General features: G+C 41.0%; 1 protein-coding gene across 3 annotated transcripts in view; it reads right to left on the bottom strand.

Moving 5' to 3' along the window:
* The window catches only part of ATP8A1 (ATPase phospholipid transporting 8A1), a 102,812-nt gene extending 96,633 nt beyond the window's left edge, over positions 1 to 6,179 (bottom strand). For all 3 annotated transcript variants that reach the window (XM_058837873.1, XM_058837875.1, XM_058837874.1), the window contains exon 1: positions 5,851 to 6,179. In XM_058837873.1, the coding sequence (XP_058693856.1) occupies positions 5,851 to 5,899 (49 nt within the window). In that variant the 5' untranslated portion in view covers positions 5,900 to 6,179. The remainder of the gene's footprint in view (positions 1 to 5,850) is intronic.
* Positions 6,180 to 17,965: the final 11,786 nt, after the last annotated feature.

Raw genomic sequence — 17,965 nt, 5'->3', positions numbered from 1 at the left:
TGCAGTTCTTGGAATGCAACCATTCAGCCATTTCTTTATCCACTGGGTGGTCCATACATAAAATCCATGTCTCTAGAGACAAGGATACTGTGTGTGACAGTGTCAAATGCCTTGCTTCATCCAGTCCTTCTGCCACCTTGGCTTGATTTTGTGCTCATTGTGATAGACCAATCTTGAGCTCGAAGGATGTGATCATTGGAAGCCAAGGTCATTAAGTTAATTTTAGTTGGTTGGCCTCATTGGTTAATGAGATACCATTCCTTCACTTGCTCCAAAATTTCTTTGTGACACTAGCTGGATTATTCCCAGAGAAGTGGCATCAGTATATTCTTCATTTTGTGTGTGCTTAACTTGAAATAGTTTTATTAGACTCACTGACATTCTCAGCATCTGCCTCCACTAGTCAGTGACAGTTGAGCTTTCTGTATACTCTTCTATGGACTGTGAGGAATCTTGTGCCAGCATGCCTCCCAATTTTCATCTGTAAAAGGGTGTTCTTCTCTCCCAAGGCTTTTCACTAATGTTTTGTCAACCAGTCAGCCACTACATTGCTGACAGCAGGCCTAAGCAGTCTTCAGGCTGGAGCTTGTAAAGTACCAACAGGTATAGTATAAATCAATCACTCTAAGGTGATTCATGTACAAGGGCTGTACGTGAAAACTTAATGCTTATTTCTAGTATGTTTTGTAAATGCCTGCATGTGTTAGGCAAAATCCAAACCATTCTCCAGTCCACTGGCCAGTATATTGCCTCTTACCTATTCAAAATACATTTTGGACACTACTTTGCAAGGTCAAGTCTCCACATACTGAGAAAAGGCTCAGCAGAAACTTTTAATTTCATCCCATTTGCCATTCATAATTCACAGACTCTATTATGATACAGGAAATCCCTACTAGTACATTCACCCACTGCAATTTCTTTGTTTCTTTCCTCACCTGATGAAAGGCACACTGTAGTAGACACACACATTCAAACATCAGTGTTTAGCTAAAGAAGTCTTTTCAGAGGAAGGGCAGCCAGTATAACAGACTGGCCCACCTTAACAGGTGCCAACAAAATACTCCTCAAGGAACCACAGGCTCATGTGTCAACCTAACCCAGGAAATAAAAACAAATCTTCAATAGAAAAAAATTGCAAATAAATAAGTAACCAATGAAACAAACAAACACAGCCCCCAAAGTAATTAGAGCTTCTTTCAGCAAGAGCACCCATTGAAGACCATATTTTCATTCCAACAATAAATCTGGAAGGAGCATCTCTCTTCAAAAATGCAGTATTTGCAGGGACTCTTCCTAAACCAGCCTTGATTAAAAAGTTTCTACATTTGTAAAACAACAACAATAAATTCCATACAACTAATTTTTCATTTATATAGGGTAGTTCAAGACTTTCAGCTTTCATTCCTTAAAACAGTCTCATTTGCATTACAAGAATGGGACAATGTTACATACACATGTACTGCAATATGGAAATAAAGGGCAAGAACGAAAATCCTCAACCAAATTGCCAAAAGGATTTTAATACACTCCTCTTAATCATTAAAAATACCTTTTTCATTCTCTAAGTAGAGCTTTCAAAACCTTTGAAAGCTGATGCTGTAGCCAAGAACCTCTTATACAACTAAGTGCTATGGTCTAACCTGGCAGGCTGCTAAACACCACACAGTCACTCACTTGCCTACCCCAAGTACTGGGGCAGAGAAAAAGGGTAAAACACATGGGCTGAGATAAAAATGGCTTAATAAGACAGAAAAAGTAGGGAAAATAATTATAGAAGAATATACAAAACAAGTAATGCACAATTTCTCATCAACCACTGGCCGATGTCCATCCAGTCCCTGAGTAGCAGCCTGCCAGCCCACTGCCAACTCTCCCCCGGTTTTGTTGTTCAGCATAATATCAAAAGGTCTGGGATATCCCTTTGGTCAGCTGGGAGGCAGCTACCCTGGCTGTGTCCCCTCCCTAATTTTTGTGAACTCACAGCCTCCTCCCTAACAGGGCAGTACAAGATGCTGACAAGTTCTTGATTTAGTGTAAGTGCTGATCAGAAACAACTGAAACATCAGCATGTTATCAACATTACTCTCATCCTAAATCCAAACACAGCATTGTATCAGCTGCTAGGAAGAAAATTAAGTCTATCCCAGCCAAAGCCAGAACAGTCTGTTTGCTAGCTCATGTTTCTGAAGCATGTGGCATAGTCCAAAGATGGAATCACTATGAAAAAAGAAATGTCTTCAAAATTATTTGTTGCAAAGCCACAGCAGACCTTCTGTGGCTCCTGTGGGTCAGAATAGGCACTGGGAACCTGACCCATCAGTCTGTCCTTCAGAGGAGTCAGAACACAGAAGGGAATTTAAATGATCCATTTGAACCTGGTGGTAGCACTAAGATGGCCAAGACTGTCTAGAACTAAACAGAGTATTTCCCCTGTTGTGAAACACTGCGATGAAAACACACTTGGCAGAAATAAACCCCAAACACTAGTGACTATAATGACCACTAAATCTGGTAAAATGCTATATAGTCCTAAAGACCTTAAGCAGAAATACCTAAGGATATATTAGGCACTAGAAAAAACGATAGTCTGCTGAAGACAATCTGATGACCACTAGAGAGTTTCAAAATACATTCCTTCTTCATGTGAAAGTCATTTCATCTTACCCAAGTTCAGCTTCACGTAGATTTTGTACAGGTATTTACCTCCACCAACAAGAACTAGTTATTACCTTCTAGTTTTGGTAGGCAGCATCATGGCACCTCAACTCTCTACCCTTTTTCAATGACCTATACTTCACTGAACTCCACCAACACATAGAGGAAAAGGATTAATGCTTCAATTTTCAGAGAACCCTAATAACACCTGTGAAGAACAATTTCACTCTCCCAGAACCTCTCAAAAGAAATTGAATTATTTGAATGTTTCAATTTTGTATTATTTAATAGATGCCTATATTAACTGTGAAGCTATATTTAGCTAAAATAACCACAGTTAGTTACTGTATTTAATAAAGCTTTATGTAGGCCACATTACCCAAAGATTCCCCATGTGTCTTGCAATTGCAGAATACATGACACCAATTTCCTAAATTTAAGACAGCCAGATCTTCTGTGCCTTGAGCAAGACTTTATTGATAGACATACCACTTCAGAATGGTAAACACCACCTGTTCCTTGTAACAGGATAATGGATACAAAAATCTATTAAAACATGGTTATAAGCATGCCCGGTTATCCTTCATCAGCCATGAAGAACTTGCAGATGTTTGGAAAAATGGCATAAAATCAGTAGTTCCTTTTTGCTGAAATTCTTTTCTCTATGCAGATAACATGTTGGCTTACAGACACTAAAACACCTACAATTTTTATTTTGCAATAATTTACAGACTGTAGTGTCAAGTCTTCTGAGCAACTGTTGACCACTTCTTGGGAATGATACATGTGCACATCATTCTGACAGTTCTGACTTGGTTTGTTTCATCTGAACACATCAGTTGATTTTTTTTTCTAATAACACTATTACTATCTCTTCATGTGAGAGAGAATTTAGTTCTTTCTGAAATGGTGTCCAAGACAGTCCAGCCTGGTAAGGTAGATCATGATCCATAGAAAAGCTCTCTGAAGCAGAAATTAGTTGCTGCAGTGACGGGAGAGAAAAATGAGATTTTAAACCCAAAGATTCAATACAAGAATTCCAGAATAAGCAAAATAATATTGTCTGTCTGACCTCCACTAGTCTTAGGCTAAGGAATGGTCCACACCATGACAGAAGTCATAGAAGCTGTTGTTTGTGATTACAGTGTTACTAGTGTCCCAAGAACACAGGGGGACCCTGCCAGTAACAACTCTGCACTGGGCGTAAGACTTTGGTGGAGCTCTCTGAAAGCAGCCTTATCATCACTTCACAAAGTGCTTATCTAAGAGACTTGGGTGATTGCCAGAACTACGGTTTGACAGTTCCTTTATGTCCCTGTTAAACACTGACCCACATGTCAGAGTGCTGGAGTTCTCTCCTTTAGAAAACAGCAGCATTTACAAAGAGCTGTTTAGAAATGCCAACTATGTAGCCTAAATGTATGGACTAACTGGACCTGGAAGCACTCATCTCAGAAAGAAAAAAGAGACTGATTGATGTTGATTTCACTGTGAATTATATCTAAACAAAGTCTAAATACAGATCAAATAAATTAATGTAAGACTAAGAAATAGATTTCAAATTTTTTTGAGTAGTACTATATATGAAGTACAGTATGAGTCACCTCGACTGGTGTAATGAAAAAACTATCGTGTCATTTTGCAAAAGTTAAGTTTCTTAAAAGATGTTTTATACCTATTGCCTGTCCTAAAGAAAATGGTTTTGGTAAGCTTCTTAAATCCAATGTTTAACTGCTTCACAGTTATTCAACCTTGAAAAATAAACCAGACTTATTTTTTTTTTCCCCTTTTACTACAATTGTAAATCTTAGATAGCCAGTTACCTTTTGGAAACACCACATTTATTTAGTTAATAACCATTATGAGTTCTGTAAGTAGATAATTTTAAAGAGAGCATCAATTTTCCCAATTTATTTATGCAATGCTCAGCTTGCAGTGAAAACCAATTGTCTGGAACAAGGGTAAGTGGAAAAGAAATGAAATTAAGCACTGAAAAATTGGACATTTAGCTAGTCTCATTATATGCATCTACTAATCACTGTGAGTATATAGGACTGCTGCTGCCATGGTTGTAAACACATTTCAGAAGTGTTCCTGAAAGGATGCACTTTTTCCCTTTCTTCTTAGAAAGACGCATCCTTCTATTTCTTCACCACTAAGATTTCCTAGGCAGAGGCAGAGCCAGACCTCCTACAAACCTACTTTTGGTGGAGGAAGGCATATAACATGGTGAAACTGGAAAAGAGCATCAATCTAATGGCCCACCTTCTAATCTATGTTTATTTGTGCTTTTCCTTGCACAAAGATTAAATAAAATATTATTTGTTTGGAAGAAGGAAGAAAGATACAGGGAGGAAGTTTCTGCCTCCCCATACCAAGTAAAGCAAAACAAAGCCAAAACAAAAAATAAAAAAATCAACCGGATGTATGGTTTAAGCAAAGAAACTTTCAGACAAGGGGATAAATCCTGCATACCTGCCTCATTACTTCTTATGGCATTACAGGGACATTGTTATGTTACCTACAGCAACCAAAAATCACAGGCTGTCCCAACATACCGCTGATTTGGGGTCTACGATTTCAAATTTTACTTTTGCATGCAATAAACCTTATAGTAATGTAATTCCACTGCAGCGATTCTTTTCACAAGGCAGCTGCTGACACGTTACCTGAGGTTAAGCAAATCCACTTAGGCACAAGACCCCAGCACTGTCCGAAGCCTCCTAGCACAAGTCCTGTATCAGAAACGCTTATTTCTGATGATCAGCGCACACGTACATGTTACACACAAAAGAGGGATTCCGGCTTATTCCCAGGCCGAGGACCCCAGGCCATGAGCCCCCGCTGCCACTTGGGGCCGGCGGGCCGAGCGGCCACACACCGCGGGGAAAACGAAACCACCGCCGCCACCGCTGAGGGGCGAAATGCTGCCCGGGGCTCACGGGACATCGACAGCCATAAATACGAGGCCGTATTGGGGTGGGTGCCGCCGCAGACCCCCGGGGGCGTACGGCACGACAGGAGACGGGGGTGAGGGGGTGAGGGGGTGAGGAGCGCGGCGGCGGCGCGACACCGGCTCCCACCGCCCCCTCCCGGCCAGGCGGCGCAGACCCCGCCGCGGCTCCGCGCCGGAACGCCGGCCGGGCTTCCCCGTCCCCTCCCTGCCGGCGCCGAGAGGCGGGCGGCTCTTACCCTCAGCGCGGGAGCGGATCTCGGACACCGTTTTCTGCACCGCCGGCATCGCCGGGGCGGTGGCGCGGCCGCCTCCCTCCAACGGCGCGCCCTGCACCTGCCCCGCGCCGGAGCGCGCCCTGCGCCGCCGCGAGGCCCGGGGCGAGGGCGGCGGGTCCCGGCGGCGGGTCCCGACGGCGGCTCCTCCGGCAGCCCGAGGCGGCTCCTCCGGCAGCCCGAGGCGGCTCTCCCCGGCTGCGCCTCCCTCCGCTGGCGGCGCCGCTGCTCACTGACAGCCGCGGCGCCCGCGCTCCGCACTCGCCGGCCCCCTCTGGAACCTACCAACTCCGCCTCCCCCACTCCGCGCCTCCCTGTCCCGAGGCGTACCGCCCCATCTCCCCGAACCCCCGGGCGGGCTTGTCGGGTCACTGCGCCTAACCGGGCACCGGCACTACGGCGGTCTGTGCCCTGCCACTGGGGCGAGGGAAGGGCTTCCGATGCGCCCCCCACCCCGTGACGCGAGGGAATGGAACGCGCCGAGCCCTGGGCCGCTGCCCGGCTCTGGGGGCGGGCGGGGGAAGCCCCGGGCAAGGTCGCCCGGTGGCTCCGGCAGCCGCGGCGGGCGGGACCCGGGGCCGGGGCGGGGAGGGCCGGGGGCCAGGCGGGGTGAGCGGAGCCCCGCCAGGTGTGTGCAGCCTGGTGGCCTTGCCAGAGGGACCAGGGGCAGGGGACAGCAGGCCCGGCGGCGAGCCGGCAGAGCTGCTCAGCCGTGATTATGTGCAGAGCTGGCTCCCTCCCTCCCTCCCTCGGTCTCGTCCGCTGCTGAGCGAGGTGTCAAAGGAACGAGGAGAGCTGTGCGGGCCGGGAGGCGTTCATCCGGAGAGGGAATTTGAAACGGTGTTCCATAGCCCTCATTCAGGCGAGGAGAGTGTTGGTGCCACGCTCTGTTTGACAGGCAGCCTTCAAACTCTCGCCCGGCTTTTTATTTTTAATCTCTGTCAGGATGCCGCAGTTCGAGAGCCGTGAGTCAGTGTGAATCCGAGCGCTGCTCCCGTGTGGGCTGCTGGAAAGGAGGTCCCAGCCGCAGATGCCTCGGGCGGAAGCAGCTGCAGCACTTTCGCTTCAAGGCTGTGAGTGTGACACTCAACACTGTGAGGGTGACTGCAACAGGCTGAGCAGTGCTCCGACCGCATGCTGTCCCTATGCCTCGTTGAAAAACAGCCACAGTAAAAGCAGGATGCAGAAGAAAATAGGAAAGGTGATGGCATTTGGAGGTCTACTTGGCATGATTATGTCTTGCGTCTGTTTCAGTCAGGCATAAAGGCATAGTGACTGCCCAGAGGATGATGGAAGTTATGAAATGGAATAAAGCTACTATTGTCTCATGAATCTTGAGAGGATTTGAGGCTGATGTGTCCAATAAAGGCCGCCATTGTGTCCTTCAGGAAGTCCATAGCACAAATTGCAGATGTAAGATTGCTGCTGTTTTCACTATAGAGCATACACACCCGCTATAAGAAAATAAAATATTATATATAATCTTTCTTGACAGCAACAGAGTGAATCTTTGATAAAATTGTACAAATTTAATCTCTGTAATGGATCAAGCAAAACATGTAGGTGTTGTTGGGGCTTAGGGTTAAGTGATGGACCTGGCAGTGTTATGTTAATGGTTGGACTCAATGGTCTTAGGGGTGTTTTCCAGCATTAATGATTTTTTGATTCGATGAAGCAGTGCTTCATTCATGGAGGAAAGCAAACCCTAAATTCCCCTATTTCCCTAAATGCTGAGCTCAGATATCAAGGAAGAAGAACACTTTGCTTCAGAGAAGACTGCATTAGGAAATAAATACTCTGGACACCTTTCAAGTCTCAGGCCAGAAAACCTGCTTGAGTTTCTTTCAAAAGGGAATGCTCTGCTGCATCATCCTATGTAGCAATCCGTGTGGGTTGTTTCTGTTTTTGTGGGTTTTAAGTTTTGTTGTTGTAGTGGGGTTTTTTTTCCCTGAACCAGAAACGAGGATTGTAGAAAGATGTCTCTTCATGCATTTTTCTGATAAAACAAAATGCCTGGAAACAACGTGCATTGCTCATCCAGTTTTAAGAAATACTCACTGTGGGTCAGTCAGCTGTGGCAGTCTTGGCTGGTACAAATTCCTTTCAACAAGAAACAGCTTCTAGTTTTCTATGAGATTCCATTGAAGCCTCACTGAAGCAGTCATTTAGGAGACTCTCTCTCTCTATATATATGTGTATATATATATGTGAATATATATATATATATATATGTATAAACCTCCCAGCATAAATAGGGCTCTTTTACAAAAGTGGATCTTGAGGAGGGTGGGAATGGTGGTTTGCAACTTCTAGAAGCTATGCTATTGTTAAAAGGCTGCAACGAAACTGTGAAATTCACTATAAATCAATATACATGGCAGTCAACATGCATTTCCCCTCAGATTACTGTAGTGCTGGTGACAAATAGGATTGTCACTCAAATCCACATTTGGATGCTATTTTATGTCTAAACTGGGGTTTTTGGCTGTAATATCCCTGGCAAGTTGTGGTTATTACTGATACCTTTGGGCAGCTGGAAGTGTAGCTTCTTGAGAATATAAGATACTATATCAATGCTGCCAAGTGTTATTTAAAATTGTGAATAGTTATTTTACAAATAAGGCCACTATCCAACTCACAAAACAGCACAGCAACAAAATTACTAGCTTTATTCTTGCTATATTTTTGTGTACTCTGAGTTACTACGAAAGCTTAATAGTCCTTTTTTTTTAAAGCCTTTTTTTAAGTTATAGTATGAATAATATTTGAAAGAATGAGTAAGGTTTTTTAAACTTTGCCACCAGTTAAGAAATTTTCCATTTTGCCAGTTTTTATTCTACAAAGTCTCAATGGTAAGATAGACATTTAACCATTTAGTTACACAACAGGCAGTTCATCCAGATGTTGTCCAAATGAATGAAACTCAGCCACTATATTTCTTAACAATTTCCATCCACTTACAACATTACTCCAGGAGAAGCACAGTAGTGTCTATTTCTTCTACATTTCCCCCACAAGATCTGCCAGCAGAATCAGCTGGCCCTTGTATTTATTTCTTTCCTTAGGAAGACAACTGTATGAGCTCCATCCTTTCACCTCTTCTATATAAATGGAACCTGTGTTACTCAAGAAGTTTCCACCTCCACATGCCACTCTTCTTGTTTTGATACAAACAGGTTGGAAAAGGCTTCTGCAGCTTTTTAAGCTGAGAGTATGCTTAGTATATGCACTTGAAAATGTGCTCTATATTTAAGGAATACAATATTTAGCTTTGGATCATCACTTGTTTGGAATGTACATGACAGGACTGCAAAACAGAAGCAAGCCAGTCTGCTTTCCAACACAGCTATAAATTAAACAATATGCCTATATTCTGCTTTAAAGATTAGATGACACTCTTAATTGAGTTTTCTTTTCAATTTCAATGTATATTTTGAAATATGTGGAAGGCCTGGTAGAACAGATAGAAATTTATTAGCACACACTACCTTTTAGAACAAAAGATGACAGAAACCTCATTTTTAAAATATATGCAGAAAAATTGCATATTCATTGAGAAGAATAACTTATTTCAGACATAAAATGTCTTGCAATGACAGCTGAAATGTAGACCTAGTAAAAGAAAATTGTGAAAGGATACACGTTTATACATATGTCAAAAATATCACCTCCACTATTCCAAAGTTTGATGATTTGACTGAGCTATGATGATCCAGTCTTATATCATCATTTCATTCCCAATGGCTTTCAGGGGTATAGACTACTTATCCCAACTCAGATCTGCTCTTGCATAACACTTTATTAGAAAATAAAGAAGTTTCCATTCTTTCTGGTATACTAATTATGTACTGTAGGAGCCTACCAGAGTAAGAAATGTTCTATAAAAAACGTCTGCATATATAAAGCAGGATAAATAAGATCTGCAGGTTTGAAGTTTTAAGAAACTTGACATATATAAAATTTTCATCTAGATTTTCCCAGTAATGCTATTAATTAATGTGAATTAATATTTCATATGCATTTTCAGGGTGCAATTTCCCTTTGTGATTCAATATTGATTTGCGATATTGACAGAAAGCAAGTGGCCAGGTTTCATATAATAGTGGAAGAGAAAATTAATACTTTAACATTTGCTTTTCCAGAGCTCGCGGGAAGGATTTCTGGTATGTGTCTTTTTCTGCCTCAGAGGATAGTGCAGAAACTGGTGACTGTGCAATTAATCTCAAACTCTCATAATTTTGAACCATTACTTTTGTAATTGAATATACAAGGTACTCCCATAGCATAGGAAATGTCTAATGAAATTTTATTTATAACTACATCTAAAATTCAAAAAGGTATGGGGAAGTAACCATTTAGCTCAAATGAATCTGTAATTTACTAGAAGGCTGTGTATGGTATTGCTGAAGACAACTAGTTGTATGCTCAATGGGACAATAGCATTTTTTTTTTTTTTGGTTGCTTTCTTTGTCCCTCTGAATTGCGTACTAGTTAATAAAACCATTGCGCATGTCTAAGCATAAGCTTCTGCTAACTATTCTATAAGCAGATCAGATTAAGTGCTTTAAAATTCTTCCTGAAACCATTAAAATGGTAATAAGTTTTATTTACAAAATTGCATGCTAGATCGTTATTTCTAAATTTTAGAATTTCTTGTGTTAGGTTTTTAATCTTCTCAGATAAATATATCTCCAAAGCAAGTTTTTAAAAAATATTTGACTTTCTTTGCTGATATTTCAAATATTTCTAGTGAAATTCCTGACAATTATTTTGGTGGTTTAACAGAAAACAGCAAATCTTCTGTTTGCCCACATGTTACATCTGTGAAATTTTTTATTATAGAATGAGCTTGTTTCGTACAAGCCAGTGTAAATTTATATTGAGCATATCCTTTATGATTATGAAATACAAAACTCCTCCTTCCCTGAGGCAAGACATGTTAATAAGAGAAATCTCAACCCCCAGAAGTGGATATTTAGACTTATAGAACATGCCACAAAGCGCATTAAATAATTCAATCTCTAGGCTGATTTATGGAAACCTGTGAAGGCATTCCAGTTAGTTTCTCCCTCAGCTGCTGTAGCAGTGCCTGAGTACATAAAAAAATCATAAAAAAGCAAGAAAACCCCAGACAAACAGAAACAAAGTAGATCCAGAGTGTAACAAATAGATGCTACATCTGTATATCCTGTTCTTTGTAGATCAAACTCCATACCTGAGCCTAAAGATCTTTTACTCAAGTTTTCTTTATACTCTTTCAGATTCACATTTGGGGCACTGAAGGAAAAAAAATACTTATGGATATATAATTCCATATCATAAAACCAAACTCATGGTTGCTTGCAATGGAAGTCTGCAAGAACATCTTCTCTGGTGTGCACCCTGTAACATTGTGTGGCAGCATCATATGGCCCACATCAGACATACAAGTTCCTGAAAAGTTATGATCTCACATGCTCAAAGGAATTGTGGTAGTTGGAAGCAGTCAGCCTACAGATGTCCACAATGATGCAATACAGTTATGGTCGATTCTTTGTTTTGTAGCTCGGCCTTGAAAAGGCAGTATAGCTACTATTCAATGTGCCATCAGGAACATTCCTTTTGGTCAGTAAAGTGAGTGTATCAGTACTTCTTTAAATCTACCTCATTATCCTTTTCTTTCATATCTTCTTCTTTACACGTGGAGGGAGGTTACTCTTTATCTTTTCCCAAAATAAGCTTTGCTAGAACTCAATATGCAAGAATGAGGGATGGATGTAGACAGAGAGAGAGGGTGTATAGAAAGACATCTTTGGGGACCTCTGCTGTCTTCATTATGCCGTATATTTCTTTAGGAGTTGTCACACATGACTTCCAAATTCTCAACTTTGGAAGCATTTATTCATCTTTTGAACAGATTTTTGTTTTGTTTTGTTTTGTTTTTACATGCCAAAGGCATGTAGTGATAGGACAAGGGAAAATGGCCTTAATGAAGAGGGTAGGTTTAGATTAGATATGAGGAAGAAATTCTTTTCTGTGTCGGTGGTAAGGCACTGGAATAGGTTGCCTTGGGAGGTTGTGGACTCCTCAACCCTGGAGGCAGTCAAAACCATGCTGGATTAGGCTCTGAGCAACCTGGTTTAGTGGAAGATTCCTTGCCCATAGCAGGGGGTTTGGAACAACAATATCCTTAAGGTGCCTTGCTATTCTCTTTTGATATTAACATGAATAATGCCAGCCCTTTTACCGTGAGGTCCTGACCTCTGTAATACTAAGAACAGTGCTTAGCTTTTCAGAGGAAGTCACAGAATCTTAGAATCAGAGAATAAACTGAGTTGGAAGGGACCCAAAAGGATCATTGAGTCCAGTTTCTGGCCCTCCCCCTGCCAAAAGTCATACCATGTGCCTGAGAGTATTGTCCAAATGGTTTATGACCTCTGTCAGGCTTGGTGCTGTGACCACTTTTCAGGGAAGCCCATTCCAGTGCCCGACTGAAAAAATCTTTTCTTAATATTCAACCTAAATCTCGTCTCACACAACTTCAGACCAATCCCTTGGGTCCTGTCACTTGAAACCACAGGGAAGAGATCAGTATCTGCCCTTCCTCTCCCCTTCAAAAGGAAGCTGTAACTACGATGAGGTCTCCCATCAGTCTTCCCCAGGCTGAACAGACTAAGTGACCTCAGCTGCCCCTCATGTGGCTTATGATCAAGGCCCTTCACTGTCTTTGTTGCCCTCCTTTGGACACTCTCTAACAGCTTTAGATCCTTCTTACACTGTGGCACCCAAAGCTGCACACAATATTCAAGGTGAGGCTGCCCCAGGTCAGAGCAGAGCAGGACAATCCCCTTCCTTGCCCGGCTGGCCATGCTGGGCCTGGTGCCCCCCAGGACACGCTTGGCCCTCCTGGCTGCCAGGACACAATGACTCACGTTCAGCTTTCGGTTGACCAAGACCCCCAGGTCTCTTACCGTGGCACTGCTTTCCAGCATCTCATTCCCCAGTCTGTCTGTACATCCAGGGTTGCCCCATTCCAGTTGCAGAGTCTGGCACTTTCCATGCTGATCTTCTTCACTTGGCTGGTAATACAGCCCAGTCAATACTTCAGAATGGTGGGTGATTGCCCAGTTTGTCAAGGTCTCTCTGCAGGTGTTCAAGACCATGAAAGGCTGGGCTGAAATGATCATCTTGGGTCTTAAGTAGTAAATATAGGTCCACAGTAGAGACAATATCTTACTGCCAGTACCTCTCTGCTGGACCCACAGGACCTTGTCATGCTATAACTGGTAAACTGCGTTAACAGGAAGAGCAGTCATACAAAAGCAGACAGTTAAAGGGGAACATGAAAGTCAAGGTCTGTATGTGACTCTTTTGACAGTCACAGCTGTAGAAAATAAGAGGAAATTCTTCAAACCTGCAAAAAACCCAAAACCAACCATGCAAAGATTTGAACTCTTGCCAGACTACTTCGCCTTCACAGTGGGTTCAAGGCTATTGTAGCATTCTGCAGGCATTCCTTGAAGTTTGTGAAGCTGTGGTGAACACACAAGTACTCAGTGCTCAGCAGACGGAAACTGAAGCAGTCATGCTGACAGTTTGGGTAGTGTTGTGGTGAGCGGATTTATCCACAAGGAAGATGGCACAGGAGCAAGCACATAAAGAAAATGGATCAGGGAGAGTGTGGCCAGCCAGATGGCCTCTTTGTGGCTGATCACATGCTTATGCAAATACTAGATTAAAACCACAGAAGAGAAACAAAATACAGATGTTTATACTACATTGGTTTCCTCTGTGTGGGCAAATCGTATAAGAAAATGCTAAAAGGGCAATGACTGGTTTCACACACAGGTCTTAATTACACAGTATGACCATTTAATTCTGCTGTTCAGTGATTACTTTCACTTTAAGAAATCAGTGCAAATTAAAGTTATATAATTTTACATTGATAAAAATACTAGAATTCGCTGCTGTTTTCCTCCATTTTATGCTGGCTTTAACGCTTCCAGTTTTAAAGATGTTATGACACTGCGTATGGAATAACTGTATGGCAAGGAAAGCTGCTGGAGTTTAAATTGAAAACAGCAGGGATACTTTAAAAAACCCCACTGTTAAAATACTCATATCCAATTAGATACATGTTTTTGGGAGAACAAGGAGAACCTCTATCAAAATAAGTGCTTTCAGTTTTACAGGCAGTCAGTTACAGAAAGCACTGATAAGAGATTTAAGTATCTATCCTAGTATCTAGCTAGAGATAGCTAAGAGCTATGGTAACAGACATATTCAAATATGAGTAAAGAGAAGGAAATCATAAACCAAAAATTCATTATCAATCTGAAATCCACTCATAGAAAATCTGTTAAACAAAGCAATATGTTTTGAGGAGAGTGAGCAGGTGTCACTCTCTGTAGAAGCAGGACATTACAATGGGCACTGCCTGTAGTGGCCTCCTGCAGTGTAGCAGATTTGAGGTTGGAAACTGATCTCTGTGCCTTGTCTCTTCCTGATTTCCCTGCATTCCAATATGAACAGCCAGCCTTTTGTGAGAGAGAAAATGGTGTGGTGAGGGACTCCTATGTTAAATACTGATTGTTTAGTTGAGAAGCTGCAAAACCTTTGCAGATGTGCAGCTGATCTGCCTAATTGTTAGAGGAATGTTTTATAACATTGCTCAAAAGAGGCTGAGGATAAAGTCAACTTGAAATTGGGCGAGTCATGACTCCAAACATCTGAGCTTGCAGATTCTCAGTGCAGAGAGTGTTTGACAGCCAAATCTCTGAAGGTTACACCGTTTTCTGGGACTTGAAGGACAGAGCAGGTTTCCCCTCTGTACTAACTTTTCACAGTGTCTTTCCCAGATCAGGAGGGAACATACTAGATTAGCATTGAACAACTGAAAAAATTGAACTTCCTGTGTTTTTCAGTGTCAGTTTTGGAGACAATTGCATGCCAAGGAGGATGAGGTGTGATTGCAGAGCTGAGGACTGGAGTCAGGAAACAGTTGTAGATAGGGAAGACAGGAGTAGTGGAACATTGTACAAGGCAAAGGAAGAGAGAGGAATTGAAATAATGGATAAAGTGTCTTAAGCTACCCAAGTACACCTCTTTTAGGACATTTAAGACACTCATGCTTTCTACACATTCATGGGCAAATGTCTGGTATTTGACATTGGGGTGGGTATTTTTCCTAGTCTTTGTTTAAGAGCTTCAGCTCTTGGACTATGGGTAGTAACCAAATGTCCAACTCTTATGACAGGTAAGATTTGAAACTCAGGAGTGTCAGAATATTCATGATGCTTATGGCACACTTCATCAAGCCGTTCCAGGTGAATATTAGTCTACCTTTAAAAGAGTATTTTTGACATTAAAGATGACAGATGGTTTAGATTGAAATCTAATAATTTTAATGAAAAATTAAAAATTATGATTATGCATGATTATTATTATTTTTTTAATCTTTGGCTCTAGACTGCCTTTAAAAATCTAGGAAGTTTTACTGTAAGGGTTAAAGAGTCAGTTTGTCCGGAGTTGAAAGTCACAGTATCCTGGCTGCCTCTTGAACATTTCAGGCTTTAATGCACATGTGAAGCCCTGCTCAGTTTAGACTTTGGTCACAAACCACTTTTCCCAACTTCCCAAAGAAGTTTTGTTTTCATACGCTTTTGTGAAGACTTTCTTTTGATATATTCTACATCCTTCAGTAAAAAGAAAACCTCAGAATGAAATCCTAGACATGGTAAACTTGACAGTCTTTTTTGCTATTAACCTTAGGTGTGCAAGGATGCTGCCCAGATTTTTTTTTTTCAGTAATTTTAAACCAATCATGTAACTGTCTAATTGGTAGAATGAACTAAAAACCTGCTTCTGCCTAAAAAACATAGTTCCAAATAACATGTGCTATACATCAGTATTATTCCTCAATAATGTGACCAATTGCACTACCCATTTTCTTCCTGTCTTCTCTAGAATAAGGTAATATGGCACAATTAAAAAAAGATGAAGAGCAGAAAGGCATTCTCATATAATCTTTAAAAGAATGGCACTCTTAAATGAAGAATATTATTATGCCTAGTCTATGTTAGGTGCTCATGACATGGTATTTCACTTTCCAATAAAGTCTGGCTTCAGCATTCATTTAGATCGGCAATATTACAATGAAGAGAGATATAGAACTACCTAGATTGAAAGGCAGCTGCTATACACTCAAAAAAAAAAAAAAAGATTCTGTCGTATCTTGTTTCAGGAACTTTGGAACAGCCGATGTGAGGACCTAAAACATGCAGCTTTCAGGTGAACAGTATCTAATTGTTCACACACACTAAATCTAGCCTATACCTAGTTCCCCAGAGGTAATATTTACCATTATAGAACAAGATTCTTTTGATCTGTGTTGATATGTTTGTAAACATTTACAGCACATATTCCCTTTAATGTAGGTGATAAACACAGAAAAATCTGGGGAATGAGCTCATTGTTCATATACTCAAAACCTTGCAGCACCCTTATGAAATATTCTGACCATGTGTATTTATGAAATAGTTTTGTTTAAGAGTGTACTTAGCCAACACTTGCAACACCTTTAAACAAGATAATGTCCTTGTGCTGGGTTCATTGCAAAATGAAAACATGCAGCATGATAGGAGTCTCTGAAAAGCTTTGAGGGAGGTTCTGATGCAGAACAAGTGAATATGTAACATGACAGATCCCCTTCCCTTGTATTAGGCTGTGAGAATTGTGCTTTATTTTTGAAATGTTTGACACATCAAAAAGAAATCTATCATTTTTTGGGTAATCAGCAATGAAAAATTATTTAGCTCATTCTTCTATCCCTTTTTATTTGTGTGTCATCACACCACAGCAATTTTGCACCATTATATTTCTGATTTTCAGAAATATAACTTGTTACTATTAAATCTCTATATGCATATCCTCTATTACTTTATTTATATCTTCATAAACCAGGTTAACTCCAGATATACTCAAATAAAGGTAGTAGAATGAAATAAAATTAAATGAGCATTGTCTAGCAAGTGTTATGTTAGAAATGTATGCAAGAAGCCAGGTATATCTCTTCCATTAGTCCAATGCAATCCCTAGTACCTGACTGGATGACTTGACAGAAAAAAGTGATCACAGATGTTATTTACTGAGTCCTTAGGACAAGTGGCTGTACCTATCCCCAGGTGTAGCAGGTTATCTGCTCTAAATCTGAATTTAGCTGAGTGTGACAATTTTAAAATAAGACACCTTAGAGGTAAATATGGGATTAATATTCCTGTGCAGATGGCATCACTCAAGGGTGGAAGCTTAGCAGAGTTCTTGGCATTGAAGCTTAAAATGTCAAGCATTATCTGGGCCTATGCTTATGATAACTCTTCCCCGGAATTCAGAATTTTATAATGGTTGGGAATATATAAGATTCTAATCCTCTGCAGACATTCAGCTAAATTCCTGACCGTATTTCTTCTATCAAATAAGATCTATTTCCTTCTGTAGTACAATTGCATGCTTTTTCAGCAGGACCTCTAAAAGTTCTTATAGACCTTTATGGTCTTTAGTGAGTCTGCAGAGGCATTTTACCATGAGCAAGGAAATAGGACTTGTAAAAATCATCAGCAAAGATACATCTATTTTACTTTTTTATTTCATGGATTTTTTTTTTCTTACTATGAGCAAGGAAACATTTTGTTTGGTTATTTTTTGTTGTTGGGTTTGTGGGGGTTTTTTTCTGTTTCTTTCACTGGTTAGTTGGGAGTTTTGGGTTTTCGAGTTACAGTTTTTCTTTTACTGAGTTAGGAAACGTTTTATTTTGGTTTGTTGTTTTTATTACCATGATGTAGGAAGTGATTTTTTTTTGACAGGTCACAGCAACAAACTTCTGCAAGTACATGTTCCTCATCTTCTGCAGTGTTTTTCCATATAAGACCTGAAAAGGTCACAAAACTTGTAAAGTGCACGTTGTGTGCATTATGCCTGCAGGATATGCTCTACATCAGAATTTCTTTGATAGTCTCCCATCATCTACATTGAAGGGCTTCTGTGTTGTAGAAATCCCAATGAGGGTAGCCATAGTACCTCAGTGCAACATCTCAGAGTCAGG

Source organism: Poecile atricapillus, chromosome 4 (assembly GCF_030490865.1).
Source record: "Poecile atricapillus isolate bPoeAtr1 chromosome 4, bPoeAtr1.hap1, whole genome shotgun sequence".
In the NCBI taxonomy this organism is placed as follows: Eukaryota; Metazoa; Chordata; class Aves; order Passeriformes; family Paridae; genus Poecile; species Poecile atricapillus.
This window is presented reverse-complemented; position numbering and strand designations above follow the sequence as displayed.